This window comes from Chiloscyllium plagiosum, unplaced genomic scaffold, assembly GCF_037043375.1.
Source record: "Chiloscyllium plagiosum isolate Xiang-an unplaced genomic scaffold, Cpla_swu_hap1 HiC_scaffold_3, whole genome shotgun sequence".
Classification (NCBI taxonomy): domain Eukaryota; kingdom Metazoa; phylum Chordata; class Chondrichthyes; order Orectolobiformes; family Hemiscylliidae; genus Chiloscyllium; species Chiloscyllium plagiosum.
The window spans coordinates 63,925,658-63,951,321 of NW_028270141.1; the positions used below are offsets into that span (position 1 = coordinate 63,925,658).

Here is a 25,664-nt window from a genome sequence, read left to right on the forward strand (position 1 = left end):
TGTGGTTATTTTCAATCTACCAAAGTACAAATGAATACAAATTCATTCATTTAAATAATGCTAACAAGAGAAATTCAACTCATGACTATCTATTTTGCACTTGGAAGTTGAGCAGATAGATGATTAAATGAGGTGAAGGTGGTGGCTTACATTCAACTATCCCACTGATGCTATATTTGAAAGGATCTGTAAATGCAAATGCAACCTGCATAGTTGAAAAAGTACAAGCTTCCTTTACTAGGCAAATGATGGCTTGCATGCAAAGATAAAGTGCAAACAGGTTTCAGTTTGATGAAACAATTAGAGTATTCAATAACTCTTTGCTTATGTGGACCCCTCCAGCATTAACTCTAGGTTCAGTAAAAGCTGACATTCTTGTTCATTAGCTGGGAGCAAGTAATCATTACACTACCACTACTGCTTTCTATTACTTTCAATGATCTGGGATATGGTAATATTAAATGTATGTATTGATTTGTTCACAAATATACCCAGAATATGATAAGCATAATGGTGAATTGCTGGACCAAGACGCCTGAAATACAGATAATGCTGGAAACACTCAGGAGGTCAGGCAATGTCAATGGAGAGAGAAAAGGTGTTACCATTTCAGGCGGAGGTTCTGGCAAAATGTAATCATCAACCTGAAAAGTTAACTCTGTTTCTTTCCATAGAGGTTGTTTGGCCTGCCAGCATTTTCTGTTTTTAATTTCAGATTTCCAGCATCTTCAGTATTTTTCTTACATATTTCAGAAGCCAGAAGTGATCCAAAGATTCATTCAAACCTTACCATAGAAGCTGAGGAACTTCAATTCAATCAATTAAATAAAACTTCAATAATTTTTTTTTTTAAAATGTGTATCAGTAGTATGTGACCATAAAATTACCAAGCTGTTTTAAAATAGTATCTGGTTCAATGTCCTTTGGGCAGATTATCTGTTGTCCTTACCTGATATGGTCTTTCCGTAGCTCCAAACCTACAGAAATTGTGGCTTTGACTGCTCTGTGAGGCTAAGAAAAGTGTGCAGTTGTATTCAGGAAGGTGGCTTTCCAGGACCTTCTCAATGACACTTAGAGATAGACAATAATTTCTGGTCTTCCTAGTTATGCCCACATCCCTTGAAGGAATCGTTTCATAGCCAAGCTCATCACACTGACATTTAACTACACTCTTTTCTACAATAGAATCCTAGAAAAAAACAAGGACATCTTACCGTAGTACAGTCTCTGGTTTGCTGTTCTGATTATTTAAAGAGCCATTTTCAAATATCCCTTTCCGCATGCTTGTGTTTTTGCTTGAACACTTTTGCTTCTTCTCATTTTTAGCAAAGATCACATTGCCATTAGACGCACCATGTGCCTTTGGTGATAAGTGCTTGCAAATCTTTGAAGATTCAGCACATAAATCATCATGGGGTAGATTTTCTGTGCTACCAGATGACTCATACTCTGAATTCTTGTTGAAGTAATTTTCTGTACACTCTGTATCAGTCATTCTAGAATCAGTTGCTTGTAAACAGTGATTGGCTGTGACAGCTTGTTTTGTGACTTCCTTCTCTTTCTCTTTGCCTTTATCTTTAAATTCCAGTTCTGGTAAGGCTAAAGTGTATTTCTTCCCTATTGTAATGGCTCTCGTTGGATGCTGGTATTGAGAGGATAGTGGAAGCGCTTTAAATGCTAAAGAAAAAGAGAAAAAAGTTATAATATGAAGGGAACATTGTAAATATACATCAATTTATCAAAATCTGTGAGCAGAAAAGACAGATTCATATAAAAATAAAACAAAGAACTGCTGGTGCTGAAGATCTGAAACAAAAACAGAAATTGTTGGAATTACTCAGCAGGTCTGGGTTGATGTTCTGAGTCCAGTTCCTGAAGAAGGATCACTGGACTCTAAACATCAACTCTGTTTCTCTCTCCACAGATGGTGCCAAACCCTCTGAGTTTCTCCAGCAGTTTCTGTTCAAGACAGATTCATGTTTTGCATATCCAACCTTCAAAATAAGATATTTTGGGGAGGAATCCATTCCTAAAATGGTTATGGACATGTATTTTTCCTTTCAGATGTTAATGGTTTAGTGTATCATATTGAAGACCAAGCTAGTTTATACAGGTCCTCAGAATAATGGTGCAACCCCATTAGCACTGCTGGTTTTGTGGTTAGAGTATGGTGTAGAATGATGCCAACAGGATTGGTTCAATCCCTATACCAGTTGTGGTAGTTCATGAAAGTCTGAATATTTGCCTTGCCCCATCCTTGATTCATAATGGTGACCCTCAAACTATATAACCACTTGTCTCTTTAACAGTGATCCTCTAGTGCTCATGGACCACATACCAATTTTGAATAAAATAAAAATACTATTTGAAACAACTGAGTAAAGTATAAGGGGTGAGTAGTCTTCTAGTTTGCTGGGCCTACAGGTCTCTGCTAGGTGGTGTTTTTCTGTCGTAGAATATATTTGATTAATCCCGTTAGTGTTGTGGGCAAAGATACATACTTCCTTTTGCTATGTGTGTACCATTTATTCTATGGCAGTGGATCAGTGAGGTGGAAACTACACAAGTAGAGCAATTTAACAACCATATTTTACCTATGAATGGTATCATCTTTGCAAAAATCAATGTAAGCAAAACACTCCAAACAATATTTATGAATAGTGGGCTATTGCAATTTTTAATGGAATGAGCACCAAATATTCAAAATTCAATATATTGGACTTGGCTATTAAATATACTTTGTAACCGCAACAAGGACTTGGTCAAGAATATAGGATAAAAGCATTGATTTATGGAAGAAAAATCTGGCAATGATAAAGTTAGTATCAAATAAAAACAGAAAAAAGGGGAATGGGAATTCTGTTCCATATACCTTCTTCCAAACTCTGGTCCAGTCTTGTTTGCAGTTGTGGTTCTAAAGGTAAGGCCTGCCGTAGAATTTGCATGAAGAATTCATTCTGTTTTTTAACTTCTTTTTGTTTCCTTAGTTTAATTTTGTAGCAAACGTAACTTTTAAATTCAAAACCGAAAGACACCACTGGATACCCTATGCTAAAAGAAGAAAGGAAATAACACTTAATAAATCAAAGAATTTGCATTTGCATAGCACCTTTGAGAGAAAAAAACCCTGAAATTTCAGTCAAATAATTAGATCTGAAGTCTAGTTCGTGCAGTAATGAAAGAAAATGTAACAGCCAATTTACTTGCAAAAAGATACTACAAAAAGCAAAGAAATAAATGATCATTTATCTATCTTAGCAAAGTAAAATGAATGTTAGACCTTAGCATCTACAATAATAAAACCTGAAGAAGTATCTTGATATAATCATAACCTTACAGATGTTAGTTGTAAACATTTTCTAATACAGTTAGCTATACAAATCATGGAATTATGAGGAATGTAAAACATTGATCCAGTCCATTCAGCTCACCTAATCTCTATTGATAATTATGCTCGATTCAAGCCTCCATCTATCCTTCCTAGTCTAATTGCATCAGCATATCACCTACTCTCTTCCCTCATCTGATCATCCAAGCTCCCCTTAAATCCATCTCTAATATTCATCCCAATCATTCACAGTAGTAGCAAGCTCCACATTCTTGCCACTAACCACGTGAAGTTTTCTTTTTTCACAATTCCCTGTTTGCTTAAAAAAAAATGTTGTGCATGTTGAGATTCTGTGGAATTATAAAGATTTTAAAACTGAGTGTAGTTTTTAAGTGAGGTAAATCAGTCTGGATTTTACAATCATTCGTTCTATCCCTATTTTGTATAACCTAATGTAACAAAGGTTACAGAAGTTTACAAAATAGTTGAGTAACTTTTGTTGCATCACAATAAATTTCCTTTGAGTAAAATCTGAGAAGCTGAAAGACATAAAACTGAGGCATTATCGATAAATCACAGTGTTAAGCTAGCATCCACAGTATTCACCTAGAGCTAAATTCTTCCAGCTCAAGTGCCTGCAGTGGAAACTAGTTACTTCAATGTTGCTAGTTTTCCCTCGTGGCTTTGAAGCTACTGAGTAAGTTTCTTGACTAATCCTGAGAAGAGCAGCTACAGACAAATTTTTTTGTGGATCTGGAATCACTTCTAATCCAGACTAGTAACAATTGCATATTTCCTTCCTGATACCGATAGCTCTCCTGTAACACCATAGCTGCATTCCAACAAAACCTCGCTTAATACAAAATTGCTTAATAGAAATAATGGGGCCGAATGGAAAAGGGAAGTTAAGACCATAAGACCATAAGACATAGGAGTGGAAGTAAGGCCATTCGGCCCATCAAGTCCACTCCGCCATTCAATCATGGCTGATGCGCATTTCAGCTCCACTTACCAGCGTTCTCCCCGTAGCCCTTAATTCCTCTAGACAACAAGAATCTATCAATCTCGGCCTTGAAGACATTTAGCGTCCCGGCTTCCACTGCACTCCGTGGCAATGAATTCCACAGGCCCACCACTCTCTGGCTGAAGAAATGTCTCCGCATTTCTGTTCTGAAATGACCCCCTCTAATTCTAAGGCTGTGTCCACGGGTCCTAGTCTCCTCGTTTAACTGAAACAATTTCCTAGCATCCACCTTTTCCAAGCCATGTATTATTTTGTACGTCTCTATTAAGTCTCCCCTTAATCTTCTAAACTCCAACGAATACAATCCCAGTATCCTCAGCCGTTCCTCATATGTTAGACCTGTCATTCCAGGGATCATCCATGTGAATCTCCGCTGGACACGTTCCAGTGCCAGTATGTCCTTCCTGAGGTATGGGGACCAAAACTGGACACAGTACTCCAAATGGGGCCTAACCAGAGCTTTATAAAGTCTTAGTAGTACATCTCTGCTTTTATATTCCAACCCTCAAGTTGGGGTAGACCAGCAAAAAATATCCCTCACAATGTACAGTACAGTGTGAATGAAGGTTTAAATCATATTTATCAATGAAACAAAAGTAAATTTAACACAGTACATTTAAAAAATATTGTTACTGCAGGGACAGAGGGCTGTCATGGTGCGTAAGGTAGACTCCCTCATTCCTGTTAACTCAGCTATATCACATATTCTCTCCTTATGCTCAAAATGCTTTATAATATCTCCATTCTCTTCCAGAGTTACAGCCTTTCTTTTGCATTCACCATGTGCACTTTAATCGCCAGGAAGCTTCTTGCTAACATTCTTGTCACAACATCCCTCCATTTTCTTCAAAAAAAGGGATAATCTTGGAGTATTGTACTTTGCACAGGAAGCTGCTCAATGTATCTCTCTCAGAAAGCTGTTCTCTATTCAGAACCCTTTACCAATTAAAAGTCTGTCTAACTCCTCCTTAAATTCCTCCAGCATCCACCACACTTTGGGGTAGAGGATTCTAGAATCACAACCCCTTACGAGAAATAGTTTCTCCTCAGCTCTGTTTTAAATTTACTACCCCTTATTCTGAGTGAGACCTTGAAGTGAGAGCCAAACTTTCACCTTAATGTGCACTACTCATTTTGGACTTCACTAATATTAAATACCTGTGGAAACCTTCAAAGGCTGTTCCTTATTTAGCCAAATAAAAATCAATTGCCAGTTACTCAGCCAACATTGATTTTAAAATTCTTACACTTGTTTCCATATTTGGCTTTGCCTCTGTGTCTCTATAATTTCCTCCAATCCCACATTCCTGTGAGTTACATATAATCCTCTAATCTGGTTTTCAGCACATTCCTTTTAGCTGCTTCAGTACTAGTGGCTAAATGTTCAGCTGTCCAATCCCTTAGTTTTGGAATTCCCACTGTGCATTTATTAGATTAGATTAGATTAGATTACTTACAGTGTGGAAACAGGCCCTTCGGCCCAATAAGTCCACACCAACCTGCCGAAGCGCAACCCACCCAGACCCATTCCCCTACACCTAACACTACAGGTAATTTAGCATAGCCAATTCACCTAACCTGCACATCTTTGGACTGTGGGAGGAAACCAAAGCACCCAGAGGATACTGGGAGAATGTGCAAACTCCACACATTTCTTCACTTTTTTATCACACTTCCTGTAAGATGCACCTTTAATTCCAACCTCTTTGAAGAAGCTGTGGTCTTCTGCTCTAATATCTTCTTATGTGGCTACAATACTCCTGAGGAGTACTGAAAAGGTTTTATTACATTACAGCCACTTTATAAATGCAAGTTGTTATTTCTGAATGTGATAATCAGGCAGATTGTTATGATACATTTTAGGTACAAAATGAATATGAATCTGAAATCTCAATACAGCAATCCAAAGGGAAGCAGGCAATAAGAGATAGCAAGATGTTATACAATCATCTTTAATTGGCTCACTTCATGTCTCCTCTGATCCAGCTGGTGACTTTGTATAATTCTGCGTGTAGCAGAATTAGCAGTAGTGCTAAAACAGATCTGTTTTTCAAGGCAAACATTAAGTTTAATTTAGTTTAAATTTTAAATGCACTTAAATATTTTTAATTGACAAAGCTAACATTAAGCAGAATATGGAATGGGAAGGTAAGTAGCAGAAATTATCATTAATTACTTTGCAAGGGTTGCAGCAACTAATTCAGTTCTGAGCCAATTCATTCTTTTTAAAATATTCCCAATTATAGACCTCATCTATGGAGTTCATGTAATTTTCCGTGTTAAACAGTAAACCTGGTACAATGTAGAAAATGCTTTTTCTTAAAGGAAGTTCTGCTTCTATTGAAATTTCAGGCAGATGGAGAACTGAGACACCTACTGAAAGGGTTTGTATCTTTTCCCATTTTCCTACCCATGATGCTTCTGAGATGTTTCATCTTATCGACTCCTCAATTACTTGAGAAAGAGTATTGCACCTTATTCTCAAGTGGTAGAACAAGAAACATGTAGTCAATGCTCTTGAGCTCTGATGTTGCCTTATTTCATTTAATACAGCAAATGGAGAAGGTAGTGAGGTGATTGACTCAAAATTGGGAGGGTTGAAGAATTAATTGATGCAGAGAAGTGGCTGAGAAACTTGATCACCACTGAAATGGTATGAAGTGGCTGTTGAAAATAGAGGGGTGTCAGAGAACTAGTAGACTGCTAATGCAACTCCTGGATAAAAAGTGAAATAGGGTATTCCCACAGAACATTGGGCGGGACCTTCTGTTGTCCCTGTTGGTGAGCTTGGGGGTGGGAAGGATGTGCAATCAGGAAGACTGACAGCACCATCCTGCCTCCATGAGGATTACATTCTGGACAGGAAGGCCCATATTTGATTTCCTGCTCTGGCAATAATTAATGACCACTTGAAAGTTTCTTCCATTGCAGCTGGTATTAACTCAATTGCAGGTGGGCATATCATCACGTAGCACGCATTGTAGCTACAATTACTAGACCAGCTTGTCAACTCTGGGATGTTGGATTAATGAAGGTGTTCAGTGCCTGATTGAGAGACTGGACATTAGGAAGATAAAAGTGTTGCTGAGAGCCACCACCTCTCTTCGCAGCTGAATCCCCTGCACCCATGCACAGACAAGCCACTACAACACCCCTCCTCACCCTCTCCAAATCTAAACATCACCTACCTGTGGTCTGAGTCACACAGACATCCTAGGACTCCATTGCCTGTCTTTTTGGCAGCACCCACAGGTTCAGCAGTAGCACCGCTCAATACAACAGCTGACAAGCTCTGATTGGTTGATAACATTTTGTAGCCAAGAATTTTGCTTCTCGGTTTTTTGATTCCATAGGAAGACTTGCTGATGGCCTCCTCACTACCCGTAGAGGATGCTTCTACACTGTACTAGGACAAACTTCCATGTTTCTGTTGAAGAAAGGCAGTGCCAAATCCCTCTTCTCAGCCATCTCTTATTACAGGCTTTAATTACTATTGGTATTTAAAATATTAAAATATTTGCTTTTTTCTTGCTCAATCTAATCATACTTTCCATCTTTATTTTCCTTACTAGATGAGATCTGGCATTGAATTCACCCACTCTTGCTCCTTTGGCCTTGTGTTATTAATTTCATAATGCTTCAATCTGATTGATTAAAATGATACATGTTTGCTTGCTTTTTCACTCAGAGTCAAATCGCCTGACTTTCCTGCTGCAAACCTTCAAGCTCACACTTTCAACAAAAACAAGGTGTGAGGATAATGTTTATTAACAGTCGAGAATATTAGATGCCTTGCTATGGAAAATTGCTCATTTAGTTGATGACACTGTTTCTATTATTTTCATAGCATGATGAATTATGGATTACAAACATGGCTTCCATTTGCATGCCAACTATAAATGCACAGATTGCAGTGCCTCAAGGAAAGATCAATTGCATTTAAATCCACCATTTGAATAATAAAGAAAAGATTAGAGCAAACTTTTTTTTAAACTGGCACCTAAAGAACCAGGAATGTGCATGTTAATCAAATATTCCAGGTACTGAAGGGAGCCACATAATCACTGTAAAAACACGCACTAAGTAATAGAAACATAATGCAGGAGGAACCACATCACTGATATACTTTATTTCCAGCATATATCACATAAATAATAATGCAACTTTGCCTTAAATAAAATTTGCCAGCAGAAAGCCTTGTCTCACACACCCTCAACTGACTACTCAGACATCACAGTATATCGTGGTGGTTGAGAAGAAGTTGACTCAAAATTAAATCAACTGTTGATATTTTGTATGGCTGTTTGATTGAACAACAAGAGTATTTACATTAAGGTAAATAAATTATTTTAAAAAATAATAATTTGACAGAACAATACAGTAAACCTCACAGAATTTGAGGTATATAATTTCGCCGATTTGTCAAGCATGCTGGTTCATAAGGTGGCAGTCAAAACAAAGTTTGCTATAAATTATTACGGTTGGATTCACAATTCAAGAATAATACTTTGGTACTGGAATCTATGTTCTTTTAAATTGCTATACTGTAACAGGTGATAAGATTTGAGTTCTATTTTGCTTAATTTGAAAATAAAAATATAATCACAGATTTTTGGGTAGTTAGCACAGGGTAGTTACTATTCAGTTGTGTGAAATTTGATCAACCTGTACTTCTGAGTGTTGGATTTAAATCTAAAGATTTTTTTTCAGTTTGCTCGATTTTCTTTTTATCAACAACATAATGGATTGTTTACAGTGATCTCTACTTTTCAAATTCTTGTTTCAGCACCAACATATAAGTTACATCAGGTTTTTCAGTGAATAGCTATTTGGAATTTTTGCTTGCAAGATGTAAATATTGACAATGATCAACTAACACAGGTTACAGAAAGAATTGTGTATCCACTCAAAGAAGTGGATATGGTTTCATAACAGAACATAGAACATAGAACAGTACAGCACAGTACAGGCCCTTCAGCCCACGATGTTTTGCCGCCACTTTATCCTACTCCAAGATCAAACTAACCCAAATACTTGTCATGAGTGAAGCAAGGACAATCACTGTTGATCTCAAACAAAGCCATGCTGATATGTTTTCTCTGTTATTTATGAAATCTCTTGGTGTTCAATTTATTGTAGCAACAATTACATGGGAATTCCAGTCTGAGCTGCAGTGATGACATTAAGTTGTTCAAACAGCAAAATACATTTCAGAATTTTCACAGGCAGCCAACCACCAAATGAAACACATTGATAATCAAATCACATTTTACCAATTTTAGAGAGCATGAAATAAGAATTTGGACATAGAAAAGATAGTAGCTAAAGTATTTGATAAAAGTGTGGACAAACGTTTTAAAAAAAGAAAAAATCTAGTAAGTAATTGTAAAATGGGGAAATTTATAACAATCCACAGATTAAAAATTATATTTGAAGGCCATGTTAGTTGATCAATAGTGGTTATGACTCAGATTGTAATGAAAAATCTATCGCATTGAACATTTTTAAACAGGATTTCTAATAGCAATGTAAGAATGGAAAAATGGAAATTCTCACCAGTTCAAATGATTCTGTGGATTGTTATTCAGGAGAGAGAAGCAACAAATGACAGACCACAACTTCAGGACTTCTCCATTAAGTTCTGCTTGCACTGAATATTTAAATTGTAGTCATAGAATCCCTAAAGTACAGACAGAGGACATTAGGCCCATCAAGTCTGTACTAACCCTCTGAAAAGCATCCCACCACCCCATATTTACCAGAATTAACCAACCTAGCCTGAACATATCTAAACATTGCAGGGCAATGTAGCTTGGCCAATCCACCTAACCTGCACATCTTTGGACTGTGGGAGAAAACTGATACAAATATGAAGTGAGCATGCAAACTCCACATGTGAGGCAATAGTGCTACCAAAGAGTCAGAGCAGTAACAACTCATTCAGTTCACCATCAAAATTCCCACAAATTCCAAGCCTGCATTGTCAAAGGAGAGCTGAACTATTGTATAGACTCCAGTGTCTGATATCTGATGAAGAAATCATAAGTCTCTTATGATGCAGTGTCCCTACCTCTGAGCCAGGTAAACCTGGGTTCAAGCTCCAGCCGCTCCAGATGTGTATTACAGCATGTCTGAACAAGTTGATTAAAAATATCTATAACTTTTCAATTCTTTGGTGAACAAGAACACCAAATGCAATTGGATGAAATCAGTAGGAACAATAATAAAATTATTAACATGAAGTTTATCTTTTGAAGTTCTGACTGTCTCTTACATTCGAAAGCCTTCTCGATATACTGACTTACCAGTGTGCTGCAAATGGGCGACAAAGATCTACATTGAAATTTCTTAAATCCTTAAATCTGATTGTTGCTTCTATATAAATAAATAGTATCCAAAGAGACAAAGTAGATAAGCAACCACCTCTATCTGCAGGGCAAAAAAGAAAGGCATGCATTAGAAATTACATAATTGATAAACAGATCTGATCAAATACAGTTTACAGATATAATTCCCAATGGCAGGTTAATTTGAAGCAGTGTACTTCATTTTAATGTGTTGCAACATAATCTGTGGCATAATCTGTGCTAGGAGAGAGAGTTGTTGTGTTGTGAGAGTAGAGGCCTGTTACAGTGGGAATATTGCTATGTTCACAGAGGTCATTGCTGCTTCATTGTTTGGGAGCACAAAATTTCACCTCATAACCCCACATTGGGAAGTCATGTCCTACATGGCACAAGTGAGGGGCATAGTGGAATATTCTTCATTTGCCTTGATGTATGCGACATCAACAGTACCTATTACCATCCAAGACAAAGCATCTCAATTGAATGCAACCCTTTCCACCACTGCCAACATTTACTTTCTCCACCACTGATAGACAGTGGGAGCAGTGTGAACCTTCTGCAATATGAACTACAACAACTCATCAAGGCTCCTTCAGTATCATCTTCCAAATCATTGAACTATACTACCAGAATGACATGGGTAGCAGTTCCAGGCAAACCATCTCCAGTAAGTTCTGCTCCAAGCCACACGCATCCTGACTTTGAACTAAATCACTGTTTATTCACTGTCACTGAGTTAAAATCCTCGAACATCTTTCCTAACAGCATTGGGGATATCCCTACAACCCAGGGCTGCAGCAGTTCGAGAAGGCAGCTCACTGCTGCATTCTCAAGGGCAATTAGAAATCACCAATGTGTGCTGGCCCAGCCAGTAATGCTCACATCCCTTAATGTGGACTTCAAAAAGGTGAGATATTATGGAAAGGTAGTATGGAAAGGTAAATTTGAAAATCGCTTTAAACTACTTTGCACTATAAATATCTCCTATACCAAATCTAATACTTTCATATATAACTAAGACTTCTGTATTCAGATATGTCCTATCCAGCTTAATTGTGTAGCTTTAATGACTAATTCTTCCATTTCAAAAAATAGTCAAATCTCTGTAAAGTCACTGTAAGACAAAGCAACCCCCATTTTGGTACTCATGCAGAACTTCTATTCTGATTCAAAAAGACAATATGGTCTTACAGGGTCTCAGGCCTTCAGTGTTGAGATTATTTCAACCAGATGTAGGTCAATAATAAAGTTTTAAAATTCTTCTTCAATTTCTTCCACTTGTTTCAGTTAATTCTGGCATCAATTTTATTACTTCTTTTATCTGTTTTTAGGGTAAGGGTATCACTGACAAGGCCAGCAGCCATTGTCCTAAATGTCTTTGTTGGAAACTGAGGCATGAAGCAGTGTTTTTTTGTACTCAAACACCATTCCACAATATCATTTATTTCAATGATCGCCTAGTAGCATGTTTTTTGGGTTTGGAAGTCTGGAACCAAGGATCACAACCTTATATATGAATCAGACCATTTAGGACCAAGACAAGGAAAAATTTCTTCCCTCAAAGGGTAGTGAACCTGTGGAATTCTCTACTACAGGAATTAGGTATTTCGGGAAAAGAAAATGGGAGTATCGCATTGAGATAGAGGCATTGAGATATTAAATGACAGAGCAGGATTAAAGGGCTGAATGGCCTACTCCTGCTCCTAGGTTCTCTGTTTCTATGTTTCTAAATCTGGCTGTGATGGAAAAGCTATCAACTCGATGATTGTGATTAAACAGACAAAATGGATGTTACCCAAGAAATGCTGGTATATCCATTTCAATTACCAAAACTGTAGAAATTCAGACACTGTAAGTTTAGTTTTCTGCTTTAGAAATATGTTCCGAGGACAGAGTATTATACTTTTAAGAAATGGAAGTTAAATGCCTCGGTAGCTGCCTTTGTAAATATATTATCTTGTGTGGAAAATTGCCTACACACAGACCAGCAATGTGTCATATTCAGTGTCTGCCCCATGTTGATACAGTCAATCTCTAGTAGGGATGGCAATAATGACACTAAAATTCATCTCAATGCCCCAGGCCTTCAACCAAAATCTGATATTTATTGCTATCTAATATAAAATATCTATGTGAAGCTGGATTTGCTATTCTTGTCATTCTGATAATATAGGTCATTGATTTGGAAGGTGCTAATGAAGGAGCCTTAATGAGTTGTCGCAGTTCAAATATAGATATGACGCTTCTCAAACCTGATAGTCTGTCACTACTCACTGTTTAGACAACTTTTAAGAAGATTGTCAAACAAAGAAGGATAACAAAGGGTAGCTGCTCCCAGGTATTTTGTGTGCTGGCATGAATCAGTGCACTCAAGAGAAAAGGAAATATTTGATGAAAAAGAAACAAATTAAAATCCAAGTAAATAAATAGATTTATCTCATTCAAGAATGAGCATGCGCATGACACTTTAAATTTAATCCAACAAGAAAAAACAAAATCTGTATCACCCTCAAGCTAGTACCAGACTTGGTGCCGCCACTAAATTATTTTAATGCACTTATATCTTGACAGATTACAGATAAAATTAAGCTAAACATTAGTTTTGCAAGACACTTTAATGGAGTCCTCTTTCCTACTTAAAATCTAAATTATATAATATTCCCAAGAGACCCTATAACAAACCTAACCACCATACATTGCAGTAACCTAACCATTTTAATGAGATTTTCCTTTTAGTGTAATATAAGCAACTTTAAGATATGCATCAGGGTGAGGCCAAAATCAAAGTCAAAAAGGGGAAAGCATTCCTTTGGCTAAATATGACTTCATACATTTCTTTCGAGAGAAAGGTTGCTGTAAGTCCGCGCAAAACGATCAGTAGAGCATTTTAAATTCTTACAAAATTGAATAAGCTTGTGTGACAAGTATTAAGTCTTTAAAGGGCTGCTTATTTTGGATTCAAATCAACAAATAAACACATGGAAAATACATGAGATTAAAGAAACTGGACAACACAAATGAATTTACAATAGACTATGTAACATTTACATTTATGTGATTAAATCTGTGGTTTAAAAACTAGCATTGTATTTTTGAGATCCTAATAAAATGAGAAACCAGCCCTCTCATTTGCTAAGAAACTAAGATTGACACTAAAATTGGAAACCAAAACTTCTGGTTGAAACAATAAAGAAAGAAATAGAGTCAACACAGCTCAGTGGGTACTGCAGTACAAACAAATTGAAATAGAGGCTAGACTCAGAAGCTGTGAATCAGCAAAAACACGGCTTCAGCAGTTGTCTCACTTGGCGATAACATTGCATTCGACACAAAATTGTGGAGGTTCTGCAGCACCTGTGTACTATTGTTGGTGAAGACCAGGCCAGTGGAACTTGGGTTAGTTGTGCATTGCTGTATTCTATAAAAAGTGGAACTGAAATTCTTCCTGAGGAAGACTTGAAGGACTTTTTGACTGAGTTTAATGATCTATACACTCAATAGATTGCTGGTCTGTCTTACTCGTACCTGCAAATTAATGTGTAATTTATAGTTTACTATCGACCACAATTTGCTTAATTCTCATTTGATTTATTTTGATTTAGGTTTTTAGAATATAGACAGTTATTTATTATATAGTGTTTGTTTTGCTTAACTTTTGTATAAAAAAAGTTGTTTTGTTTTAAAATATGGAATCTAGTGGCTTCATTCTTTCAGAAAATTAGATAAGACCATAAGATCTTGGAGCAGAACTGGGCCATTCGGCCCATCGAGTCTGCTCTGCCATTTCATCATGGCTGATACGTTTTTCAACCACATTCTCCTGCTTTCTCCTTGTAACCTTTGTTCCCCTTACCGATTAAGAACCTATCCTTCTTTGTGAATCAATGACTTGGCCTCCACAGGTCTCTGTGGCAATGAGTTCCACCAATTAACTACCCTCTGGCTGAAGAAATTCATCCTCATTTCAGTTCTAAAAGGTCATCCCTTCACTCTAAGGCTGTGCCCTCGGGTCCTAGTTATTCCAACTAGTAGTAACATCTTCTCCTTTCAGTATTCTTCAAGTTTCAATCAGATCCCTCCTCGTCTTTTTAAACTCCATCAAGTACAGACCCAGAGTCATCAAAAGCACCTCTTATGAGAATCCTTTCATCTCCAGCATCATTCTTGTAAACTTCATCTGCATCCACTCAAACACCAACACATCCTTCCATGGAATATTGTGAGCCCAACACTGCTCACAATATTCCAAATGCGGTCTGACCAGAGCCTTATACAGCTTTAGCAGTACATGTCTGTTCTTTTATTCTTGTGCCTTTTGAAATGAATGCTAACATTGCATTTGACTTCTAACTACCAATTGATCCTGGATGTTAACTTTAATAGAGTCCAGAACTAGGACTTCCAAGTCCCTTTCCGTTTCAGTTTACTGAAGCCTTTCCCCTTTTAGAAAATGGTCTACACCTCTTTTTTTCCTGTCCGACTGCATAAACTCACACTTTCCCATATTGTATTCATCTGTCATTCCTTTGTCCATTCACCAGCATGTTCAAGTCCTTCTGCAGCCTTCCCACTTCATCAACACTACCTGCCCTGCCACCAATCTCAGCATCATCTGCAAACTTAGCAACAATGCCCTCAGTTCCTTTGTCTAAACCATTAATGTATAATGAGAAGTCCCTCTGGAATTCCACTTGTCACCAGCTGTCATCCTGAAAAAGACCACTTTATTCCCACTCTCTGCCTTCTGCCAGTCAGTCAATCCTTATCCATGCCAGTACTTTGCCCCTAACATTATGGGCTCTTACCTTATTTAGCAAACTCCTGCATGGAAACTTGTCGAAGGCATTTTGGAAATCCAAATTGTTCCTGCTTTTGTCTAACTGACTTGTTAATTCCATAAAGAACACCAACGGATGTGTTGGATATCACCTCCCCTTGATGAAGTCATGCTGACTCAGCCCTATTTTACCATGATCTTCTAAGTAGCTACAATCCCATAATTAATAATAGACCCTAAAATCTGACCAATGACCATGGTCAGACTAACCAATCTAGAGCTTCCTGTCTTCTGCTGCCCTCCTTTCTTAAAAAAGGTTTTACGTTAATCATTTTACAGTCTTCTTTGTCCCTCTCTGACTCTGGTGATTCCTAAAAGATCACGACCAATGCCTCTGCTCTCTTCTCAGTATCTCCTTCAGAATTTTGGGGTGTAGTCTTTCTGGTCCAGGTAATTTATCTGCCTTCAGAACTTTCAGCTTCCCCAGCACCTTCCCCTTATTGATGGTCTCTACACTCACATCCTTCACCTGATTCTCTTAAAGTTCTGATGTACCGCTGATGTCTTCCACTATGAAAACAAAGTTCCTATTTAGTTCCTCCACCATTTCTTTGTTCTCCATTATTAATTCACAAGCCTCATTTTCCAGCAGTCCAACATCCACCTTTGACTCTCTCTTACATTTTAGATATCTAAACAAACTTGCAATTCTTTTGATATTATTAGCTAGCTTATTCTCATATTTCATCTTTGTCCCACTTATTTGTTTTTAGTTATTCTCTGGTGGTTTTTAAAGGCTAATCTCCTGGCTTCCAAGTAATCTTCATCACAATACACACTTTCTCTTTTGCTTTGAAGATATCCTTGACTTCCCTTGTCTGCCATTCTCCCCTTAGCATGTTCCTTGGAATGAATTTATGTCGTTCCTCCTGAATTAACCCCAGTAACTACTGCCATTGCTGCTCCATCATCTTCACTACTAGGCTCCCCTTCCAATTAACTCCAGCCAGGTACTCCCTCATGTCTTTGTTATATTGTTGCATCTGATTCAATCTTCTCTTCCTCAGACTGCAGGGTGAATTCTATCATATTAAGGTCGCTGCCCCCGAGGGGTCCTTCATTGTCAATTCCCTAATCAAGTCTGCATCATTACACATCACTACGTCCAAGATTGTCTGTCCCCCTCTTCTACAAGCTACTCCAAAAAAATATTTGCAGCCATTCCATGAATTCCTTTTCCTGAGATCCGCTGCAGATCTGATTTCCCCAGTCCAACTGCGTATTGAAGTCCCCCAAGATTATTGTAATAGTGCCTTTCTTACATGCCTTTTCTATTTCCTGATTTATTTTCTTCCGCAAATCCTGACTACTGGTAGGAGGTCTGTACACAACTCTTTCAGGGTCTTTCTCCCCTTGCATTTTTTCAACTCTACTCACATCACTTCTAGCTATTAATTTCATTTCATTTCTTACTAACAAGGTAATCCCTACCCCTCTGCCCATCTGCCTGTCCTTTTGATAGGATGTGTTTTTGTGGGTGTACTGGAGTTTTGGATTTCTTCTTTACTGAAAAAAGAGTTACTGGTCTCAACCAAGATCATCACAAAAGTAGGGGCTCATTTCGGATTGTAATATTCACCAATATCCTAACATATTAAGATTGTTAAGCAAGATTTTCCTCTAGTTTGATAACTAGAGATTTTCCAGTTCCGTTTCCAAAAGTACAAGTGGATGTATGAAAGAAATTTATCATGAAGCTCAATGTTCCTCACAGCCGAGAACTGTTGCTTGTTAATCCAAATCTAAAAAACATTGTGAGCTCTATATTTTATTCTGAAACAGGAGACTTATTTGCTAAACAATGGGAAACAGTACTGCCTTGCATTCAGCAGAAATGAAAGATTGTGACTCTGAATTTCTCGATCTTCTTCATTGGATAATGTGCTTTACCTTCAAATGCTAACTGATCTGCTAAAAATTGCATGGCTCTGTTTGTCTTTCCACAGTTCCTTCTTAAATACAGACTCCCAGAGAATGGAGCAGCCACCTGAAGGACTTGAATCTCTGCCCCTGATAGATGACACCCTACTCTCCATACATTGTAAAAACAATTTCTACAGCCAGCAATACTGCTATGCCAGCATTCTGCCTCACTGTTCTCCAGCTGTCCATTCCAAGCCCCAGAGGCTTCCTCAGAAGCTCCATTCCTTCAGGGTCATGCCTCAGGCAGCCCATCACTCATGACCTCTTGCTCCAACTCCATGATCCTGCCAATGAAATCACTCCCTCTGCAAAGGGACACATGGGTGTCAAAGGTTTCCCCTACACAGCATTCTCTCTCACATCTTCAGCTAGCAGCAAAAAGCTACCTGATGGCTACCACGGCAACTGTGGGGCCTGGAGTGAGTTAGGGCGACAGTGCCCCCCCATTACATCATAAATGTCTGCATTATACCTGCATTTCACTAACAATGACATTTGGAAACCTTGATTTTAAAAAAACCCTGAAATTTGTCATATTTTGTGCATACAATGAGCTTGTTATAAATCAATGTTTAAAATGCTGAGTTGGATGTTATCATTTCATCCAACCCATTTTTCTTTCCTTATTTAGCCTCCTATCAATCAAATGTTTCCTCCATTTAAGAGAACAAAATTTTTAATTTTATTGCCTTAGTATTTGGACGAACAATGAGATGATTTCTGGGTTGAGAATCCAGACATAAGAGAATTAGGCCTTCCAGTTAAACTTTCTGGCAAAGGTCCATAGAAACTCACATCCAGGATCACTGTCCCAGTTAGAAATGACAGATGGGATGATGAGTCGGAATCAGGAGAGTTTACAGCCTCACTGGCAGCCTTTCCCAGTGACTGCACAGATGTTTATGTTGTGATGAGTTGAAGAAGCTACTTCTGAAGAAAATGGAGGGGAGGTGTGGAAGATCAATAACTCTGTTGAATTGTGGAAGCCTTATGCAGAAATTGCCAGTACCTTCTTTGCTAAGACTATGACCAGTAATATTAATCTCAATAATATGCCCCTAACATCACAAGACTCTGTGAATGGTTGATCTCAGCCATGCCATCTTTTTCCGTTATAGTATTGAGTGCTTATGAGTTGCAGACATCAATTAGTTCCTATTGGTCCTCCAATAGGAACTATTGTGTTCCAAATGCTGATTAGATTAGATTAGATTACTCACAGTGTGGAAACAGGCCCTTCGGCCCAACAAGTCCACACCACCCCGCTGAAGCGTAACCCACCCATACCCCTACATGTACCCCTTACCGAACACTATGGGCAATTTAGCATTGCCAATTCGCCTGACCTGCACATCTTTGGACTGTGGGAGGAAACCGGAGCACCCGAAGGAAACCCACGCAGACACGGGGAGAACGTGCAAACTCTACACAGTCAGTTGCCTGAGGCGGTAATTGAACCCGGGTCTCTGGCGCTGTGAGGCAGCAGTGCTAACCACTGTGCCACCGTGCTGCATGAGACCCAACTACCATTGACAAATAGCCATGCAGGCACAAAATCTCTCTCCATTATCTTCTAAATAATTTAATTGTCTTCCCATTGCCTCCATGTAGGTTGAGGTCAAGAATCCCAACGTTTCCCCATAGACGATGGAAGGAGGTGGGAAGACATGAGGATACAGTTCCAATGACATTTGTCCCGATCTTCTCTTCTCAAAATTTGTCTCTAATCATCTGGGAAAAATTCCAACAATCTAATTTCCTGCTATTTCCAGCAATTACATGGATAATATTTCAAGATAAGTCAAACAGCAGTCATAGTGTAAATTAAAGACTTTTTTCTAAAGTGGAAGACCTGGTACTAACCTTTTCATATGCAAAGGAATGGATGATGTTTTAACCTGGTCTAAGTCTATGCATATATTTATAATGCATATAAATAAATATTGTTACATATATAATATACATACCTAAATGTTTTGGCTTTTATATATCTCACATTTAATTAAGGTACTCTATTGTTTTGTTCTAAGTGAAAGCGTGATTCCAGATGCAGTTCTTCTTTGTTCATTGGAGTCAATCAGTTTACCACTTGTAGAGTCGAATTGAATTGAATTAGCCTAATTGTCACATGTGGTCAGATGAGTACAGTGAAAAGTTTACAAGACGTCACTTACGGTGCCACCTTAGGTACAAATGGCGCTAGGTACAGATTCTTCAGTATAAGTTCTTAGCAAAAGAATTAGAAGATAAAAAGAAATAAAGTCCAACATTGCAGTTTGTAGGAATAAATTAGAAAATGGAGAAATAAAACGGTTGGACCAACGGTCGTTCCAACCCAGTCCATGCTAGCACCTAGCTTTCCAGTCTGCGCCAGACCTTGACTCCAGACCACACCAGGCTTCATTTTGAGGTTCTCAAGGCCAGGAGACCACTCTGGAACCATCTCAAGGCCGGAAGTCCATGATTAGGTCACACTAGATCAAAAGGCCGTCATGGGCCACCGAAAGACTACCGCACCAGGCCGAGAGAACACCTTGCTGGATCTGCACGTAGTTCAGGATTCCAAGGACCAGTGTCCAAGGGCGAGACTACACTGAGGCAGGGAGTCCAAGGATGAGAAGAAAGAAGAGAGAACAAGAAAAAAAAACGCAAAAGGGAAAATAAAAGAGACAGAGTGGATGAGCATTGGCTGAAGCATCCTACTCCACTGCCATTTTGGACCTCATGTAATGTTAGGTTGGAATTACCTAACAGATTCTTTAAGGTATGACCGAAACTAATAGAAGAAGACATGCACTCTTAAATACATAACAAATTTATTAGCTTAATCTACTTTATATACAAACTAACAAGGAAATCTATTTGCTTAAACTAATTTATACAAATGCAAACTAATGACTCTCACTGATGTTCAGCTTGCCTGGAACTGGCAATGGTGGCATTTGGAGCTCTGTTTCAGATTCCATGATACATGTCTGCTCAGCTCATTGGTGAAAGTCAATAGCCCTGGTCTTGCAAACCCGAGCCAATGGTGAAAGTCCAATGAGTGGGGCAAAGTCACCAATATTAATACTATTTTGAATCTGATGTTATATGCTGTATCACCATTTCATAGTACTTTCTCAGGCATTCTGTTATGCAAAAATAGGTTAAAAAAAAACACATCCAGGTGGCTCTGTGTTTTCTACACAACCGTCTGTTTCCAGTCCATGCCAAGGTCAGCATAATTACCTTCTAGACAAGTCAGGCTGTTTTCACACTGGGCTTATTTTTCAAGGAATGTTCCATTTTGCTTCAATTACTAGTGTCATGTCCAATTAATCCTTAATGACTAACCCTTAATGATCTGGTTTGGAGATGTAATATTTTAAGCCCAATACTACACCACTTAGAGGGTACCTGTGTTTCTTTGTACAGATTGCATTTTGCCTTTACATAGTTTAAATCCAAATCATCTGTGTTAACTGTTAATTCTGCATTTTTCTCAAGTCCTTGAGGTTAATTAAATGTTTCATATTCTGGCAGATGAGTCATAAAAAGGTCAATTTAATCTCTTAGAATCATCGAGTCATAGAGAAAGGCAGCATGGACATAGACTCTTCGTCCATGCCAACCAGATATCCTAAGCTAATCTAGTCCCATTCGCCAGCACTTGGCCCATATCCCTCTAAACCCTTCCTATTCATATAACCATCAAGATGCCTTTCAAATTAAACTCCATCTGCCACTCCTCAGCCACTTGACCCATCTTAATAGCATGCTTGTATTCAGAACCCTGCTTCTCAAATTTCACTTCCATTCCACTGTTTATAACATTTTGTGATATGACTGAAATGCTTGATTTCTGAATGATTTCTGCATAATAAACTGAAAGTTAACGACATTGAACTACTATAACATAGCTTCAAGATTAGGATCTGGGAGCAAATGCAGTATTACATTTCAGAACAGAAGAATAGGACAGACAATCATTTGGATTTAAAACATACACAAAAGAAAATACTGCCAAAAGAAACCCAGCATTTATCAGCAAGCGATCCAATAACATAAACATACCATTAGATTGTGAACCGAGATCACAGAGCTGTTTTCTCTCATTTTCTCATGTCACTCATCTTAAATTTATTCCCCACAAAAAAATGATAGAGAAATAATATTTAAAATAAAAAATGTTTAAATTATACCATTACATGCTCCACTTTATTTATGTTAGAATTGTTTATTGGGGAAGATTGTGAGAATGGATTCATTAATTTCTTGCAGCTGCAAAGCTCTAAGATACAATTCCCATAAGACCTGACCAAGTTTACACTCACATGAATGCATATGAACAGGCTTTATTGAGATTAAATATGTACAAGGAGAGAACAATCTCTGGGACTTTACTGACTCAGGCTCCAGTTCCACATGATATGGCATTACTGTGACACAGCTCCTTTTAACATGCTCATAACTATCCTTGAAGTAAAGATAGAATCAATCCTTTGCTCCACTAGCATTGCTTCAAATCAAGAGTATAGAATTACAGAATCATGGTACAATTACAGACTTAAGTTTGGGTATTTTGTTTGAGAACTAGTTTCATGATTGACATTGGGTCCTTAAAACTAGATATCGAAAAGAAGGGAATGTAATTTTCAGGCAGCTCTTTAGTTGCAATTATTTTAATAAACAGGTTTTCTGCTGCTCAAATTTCAGCTGAAGAAACTTTCTAATTTTTTATAACTAAACAATGCGATGATTTCATTTTGTTTTAATGATCCACAATCTTCTGTATAGATGGATATTGTGTTCCTGCATTTTGCCCTGTGTATATACAGGAATATAGGAAAAGGAGTGGATCATATGGTCCTCAAACCTTTTTTTTGCCATTCTATTAGGTTTTGTCCAATTTTTGTCAGAACCCTATTTACTTGCTTTTGATCCTTGTCCCTGGTATTATGACCTAACAAACATTTATTGATCTGAAATTTGAAAAAGTTCAATTAACTTAGCATCCACAGCTTTTTGGGGAATTAAATGCCCCCAAATTGCTACTTTCTTAGAGTGGGAAAGTTCTTCCAGATTTCATTTGAATGCCTAGCTCTAACTTTAGAATTGGGCTTTCTTTTTCTGTATTTCCCCATGAGATAAAGCAGTTTCTCTGTATCTTAAATCCTTTTATCATGTCAGATATCTCACTTGCACCACTCTGCAACCTATAAACTAAAGAGAATATAAGCCAAATGTATGTAGTCTGGTCTCATAACTTAACCCTTACACACTGGTATAATTCTGATGAATCTGCATGATGCCCAATATGATTAATGTATACCAAGCTAAATTAATTTTTTTTAAGAAAAGTAATCATAATTGAAGTCTGGAAACATAGCTGGCAGTACAGCAAATACTAAATTCTAATTCTTCTTTGATGATTGTAACAAGAATATTTATTTAGAGAGTGAAGAATAAGAAAAGGGCAATTGTTTTCCTGACCTTATTTTGATAAATGTTGAATCCTGGCCTTTTAAAAAATCTCCCTCTTACCTTCTATGTTTCTTTATTTTGAATTTGTAAGCAATTAATTTATACTCTTAACAATTCAACCACATCCAAATTACATCCAGTTCTGAACTGCACTGTTTAGGAAGGATAGGAAGGCATTAGAGAGGATATAGTAAAGATACAGGAATTCGGATCCAAGGATGAAGAACTTCAGTTACATGAATAGATTGGATAAGATGGGGCTATTCTCCTTGAAGAGAGGTGAAGAATAATAAGAGATTTGATAGAGATGATGGAAACCATGAGAGGCCTAGAACAAGTAGTTAGAGAGAAATGGATCTCATTGATGGAAACATCAAAAACAACAAGACACAGAATTGAGTTAAGCAAAAGAAGCCATTGGTCGTAAGGAAGAATGTTTTACACAGGCAGAGCTTAAGATCAGAAATTTAATGCCTGAGAGTATGGTGGAGGCAAGGTCAATAGAAGCTTTTAAAAGAGAATTAGATCATTTATCTGAAGAAGAAAAATAAGTTGCAGAGAAAAGGTAAGGGAAAATTGCAAGAGGATAGAGAAGAAATTGCAGGGGTCCTGGCTGATATTTTTTCAGCATCATTAGTCATGGATGAGATCCCAGAAGACTAGAGGGTAGCGAATGTGCCCTTATTCAAGAAGGGCTCCAAAGAAAACCCTGGGAACTATAGACCAGTAAGCCTAATATCTGTGGTAAGTAAGTTACTTGAGAAGATACTGAGAGATAAGATATACATGTATTTGGAAGGACAGGATTGATTAGGAGTGGTCAGCATGGCTTTGTGCATGGGAGATCATGCCTCACAACTTTGTTAGAGTTCTTTGGTGAAGTGACCAAGAAGGTTGATGAGGGCAGGGCAGTGGATGTAATCTACATGGATTTCAGTAAAGCCTTTGATAAGGTTCCATATGGCAAGCTGCTCTGGAAGGTTAGATCGCATGGAATCCAGGGTGATGTGACAAATTGGATACAAAATTGGCTTGATGGTAGGAAGCAGAGGGTAATGGTGGAGGGATGCTTGTCAGACTGGAGGCCTGTGACTATTGGAGTGCTTCAGGGGGGTTGGTGTTGGGCCATTGCTGTTTGTTATCTATATCAATGATTTAGATGAGAATGTCCAAGGCATGATGAGTAAGTTTGCAGATGACACTAAAATAGGAGGTATTGTGGACAGCAAGGAAAGTTGTCAGAAATTGCAGCAGGACTTTGATCAGCTGGGGAAATGGGCCAAGAAATGGCAAATGGAGTTTAATATAGATAAATGTAAGGACTTGCATTTTGGAATGTCAAATCAAGGTAGGTGTTTCATGGTGAATAATAGGGCCTTAAGGAATGTAGTAGAAGAGGGACCTTGGAGTTCAGGTACATGGCTCTCTGAAAGCGGAGTCACAGTTAAACAGGGCAGGGAAGAAAGCTTTAAACACACTGGCCTTCACTGAGTATAGATGTTGGGAAGTTATGTTGCACTTGTACAGGACATTGGTGAGGCCGCAATTGGAGTTTTGTGTTGAATTTTGGTAACCTTGCTATAGGAAGGATGTTATTAAACTGGAAAGACTGCAGAAGAAATTTACAAGGATGTTGCCAGGACTTAACAGTCTGAGTTATAGGGAAACATTGGATGAGCTAGGACTTTTTTCTTTGGAGCATAGGGGATTGAGTGGGGAACTTATAGAAGCATATAAGATCATGAAAGGCATGGATAGGGTGAATGCACTCAGTCTTTTTCCTAGGGTTGGGAAATTGGACTAGAGGGCATCAGTTTAAGGTTTGAGGGGAAAGAATAAAAGGAAACCTGAGGGGTAACATTTTACAGGGAGAGTGGTACACATTGGAATGAGCTGCCAGCGGAAGTGGTTGAGGCAGGTACCTTAACAACAGTTAAAAGATATTTGGACAAATACATGGACAGAAAGGATATGGGCCAGGTGCAGAGAAATGGGGTTTGGGGTGATGGACATTTTGGTTGGCATGGACCAGTTTGGGCCAAAGGGCCTGTTTCCATGCTGTAAGACTCCATGACTCTATCACTCTAAGTGACAATAGATATATTGCTCCTTCATGGATATGGTGAGCCAAATGGCTTTTCTCTACACTGTAATCATTGTATTATTCCGCAGTACATTGCCATACACAGCAGTTTATTCCATAAATTAATGAGAGGTAACTGAAGAATGAAGCCTTTGTTTTAAGTCACATGTTGTCATTATAACATTTGAAGTGCACAGAAAGAGGTACTTCAGCCTTATAGTGCCATGCTGGGTATTTATGCCCCACACAAGCAATTATTTAGCTTCTCATCATGTTTAGGGTATGACAGCACATTTTCATTAAGTGCCAACAAATGTAGATTGGATTATCCTTAAATATTTACTTATTAAACATGTTAATCCTGAGTAAATACCTCATGAAATGATTGTCACAAAAGTTGTTAGTTTCATCCATTTCAAGTTCAATGGTATTATCATCAACATGTATCACAGCATTAATTGATTAGGGATTCACCAATGACTAGATACTCAGCTGGCCATATTAATTCAATTGATACTGGGCAGGCCAGAGGCTGTGTCAATCGTATCAAGTAGATTGTGTCCTAATACTCAAAGTCACTTAATCCAACATTTCACAAATTAAATCTGTGATGGATTGCCCTCTATTTGCCTGAATGGCAAAAGCGATACAATGGT

At 38.0% G+C, this 25,664-nt stretch overlaps 1 protein-coding gene across 1 annotated transcript in view; it reads right to left on the minus strand.

Moving 5' to 3' along the window:
• Nucleotides 1-25,664, minus strand: part of LOC122543786 (macoilin-like) — a 139,414-nt gene that overhangs the window by 39,938 nt on the left and 73,812 nt on the right. Inside the window, exons 4-6 of the mRNA XM_043682558.2 lie at nucleotides 10,658-10,781; nucleotides 2,873-3,051; nucleotides 1,215-1,677 (exon numbers count right to left, since the gene is read on the minus strand). Coding sequence (XP_043538493.2) covers nucleotides 1,215-1,677; nucleotides 2,873-3,051; nucleotides 10,658-10,781 — 766 coding nt within the window. The remainder of the gene's footprint in view (nucleotides 1-1,214; nucleotides 1,678-2,872; nucleotides 3,052-10,657; nucleotides 10,782-25,664) is intronic.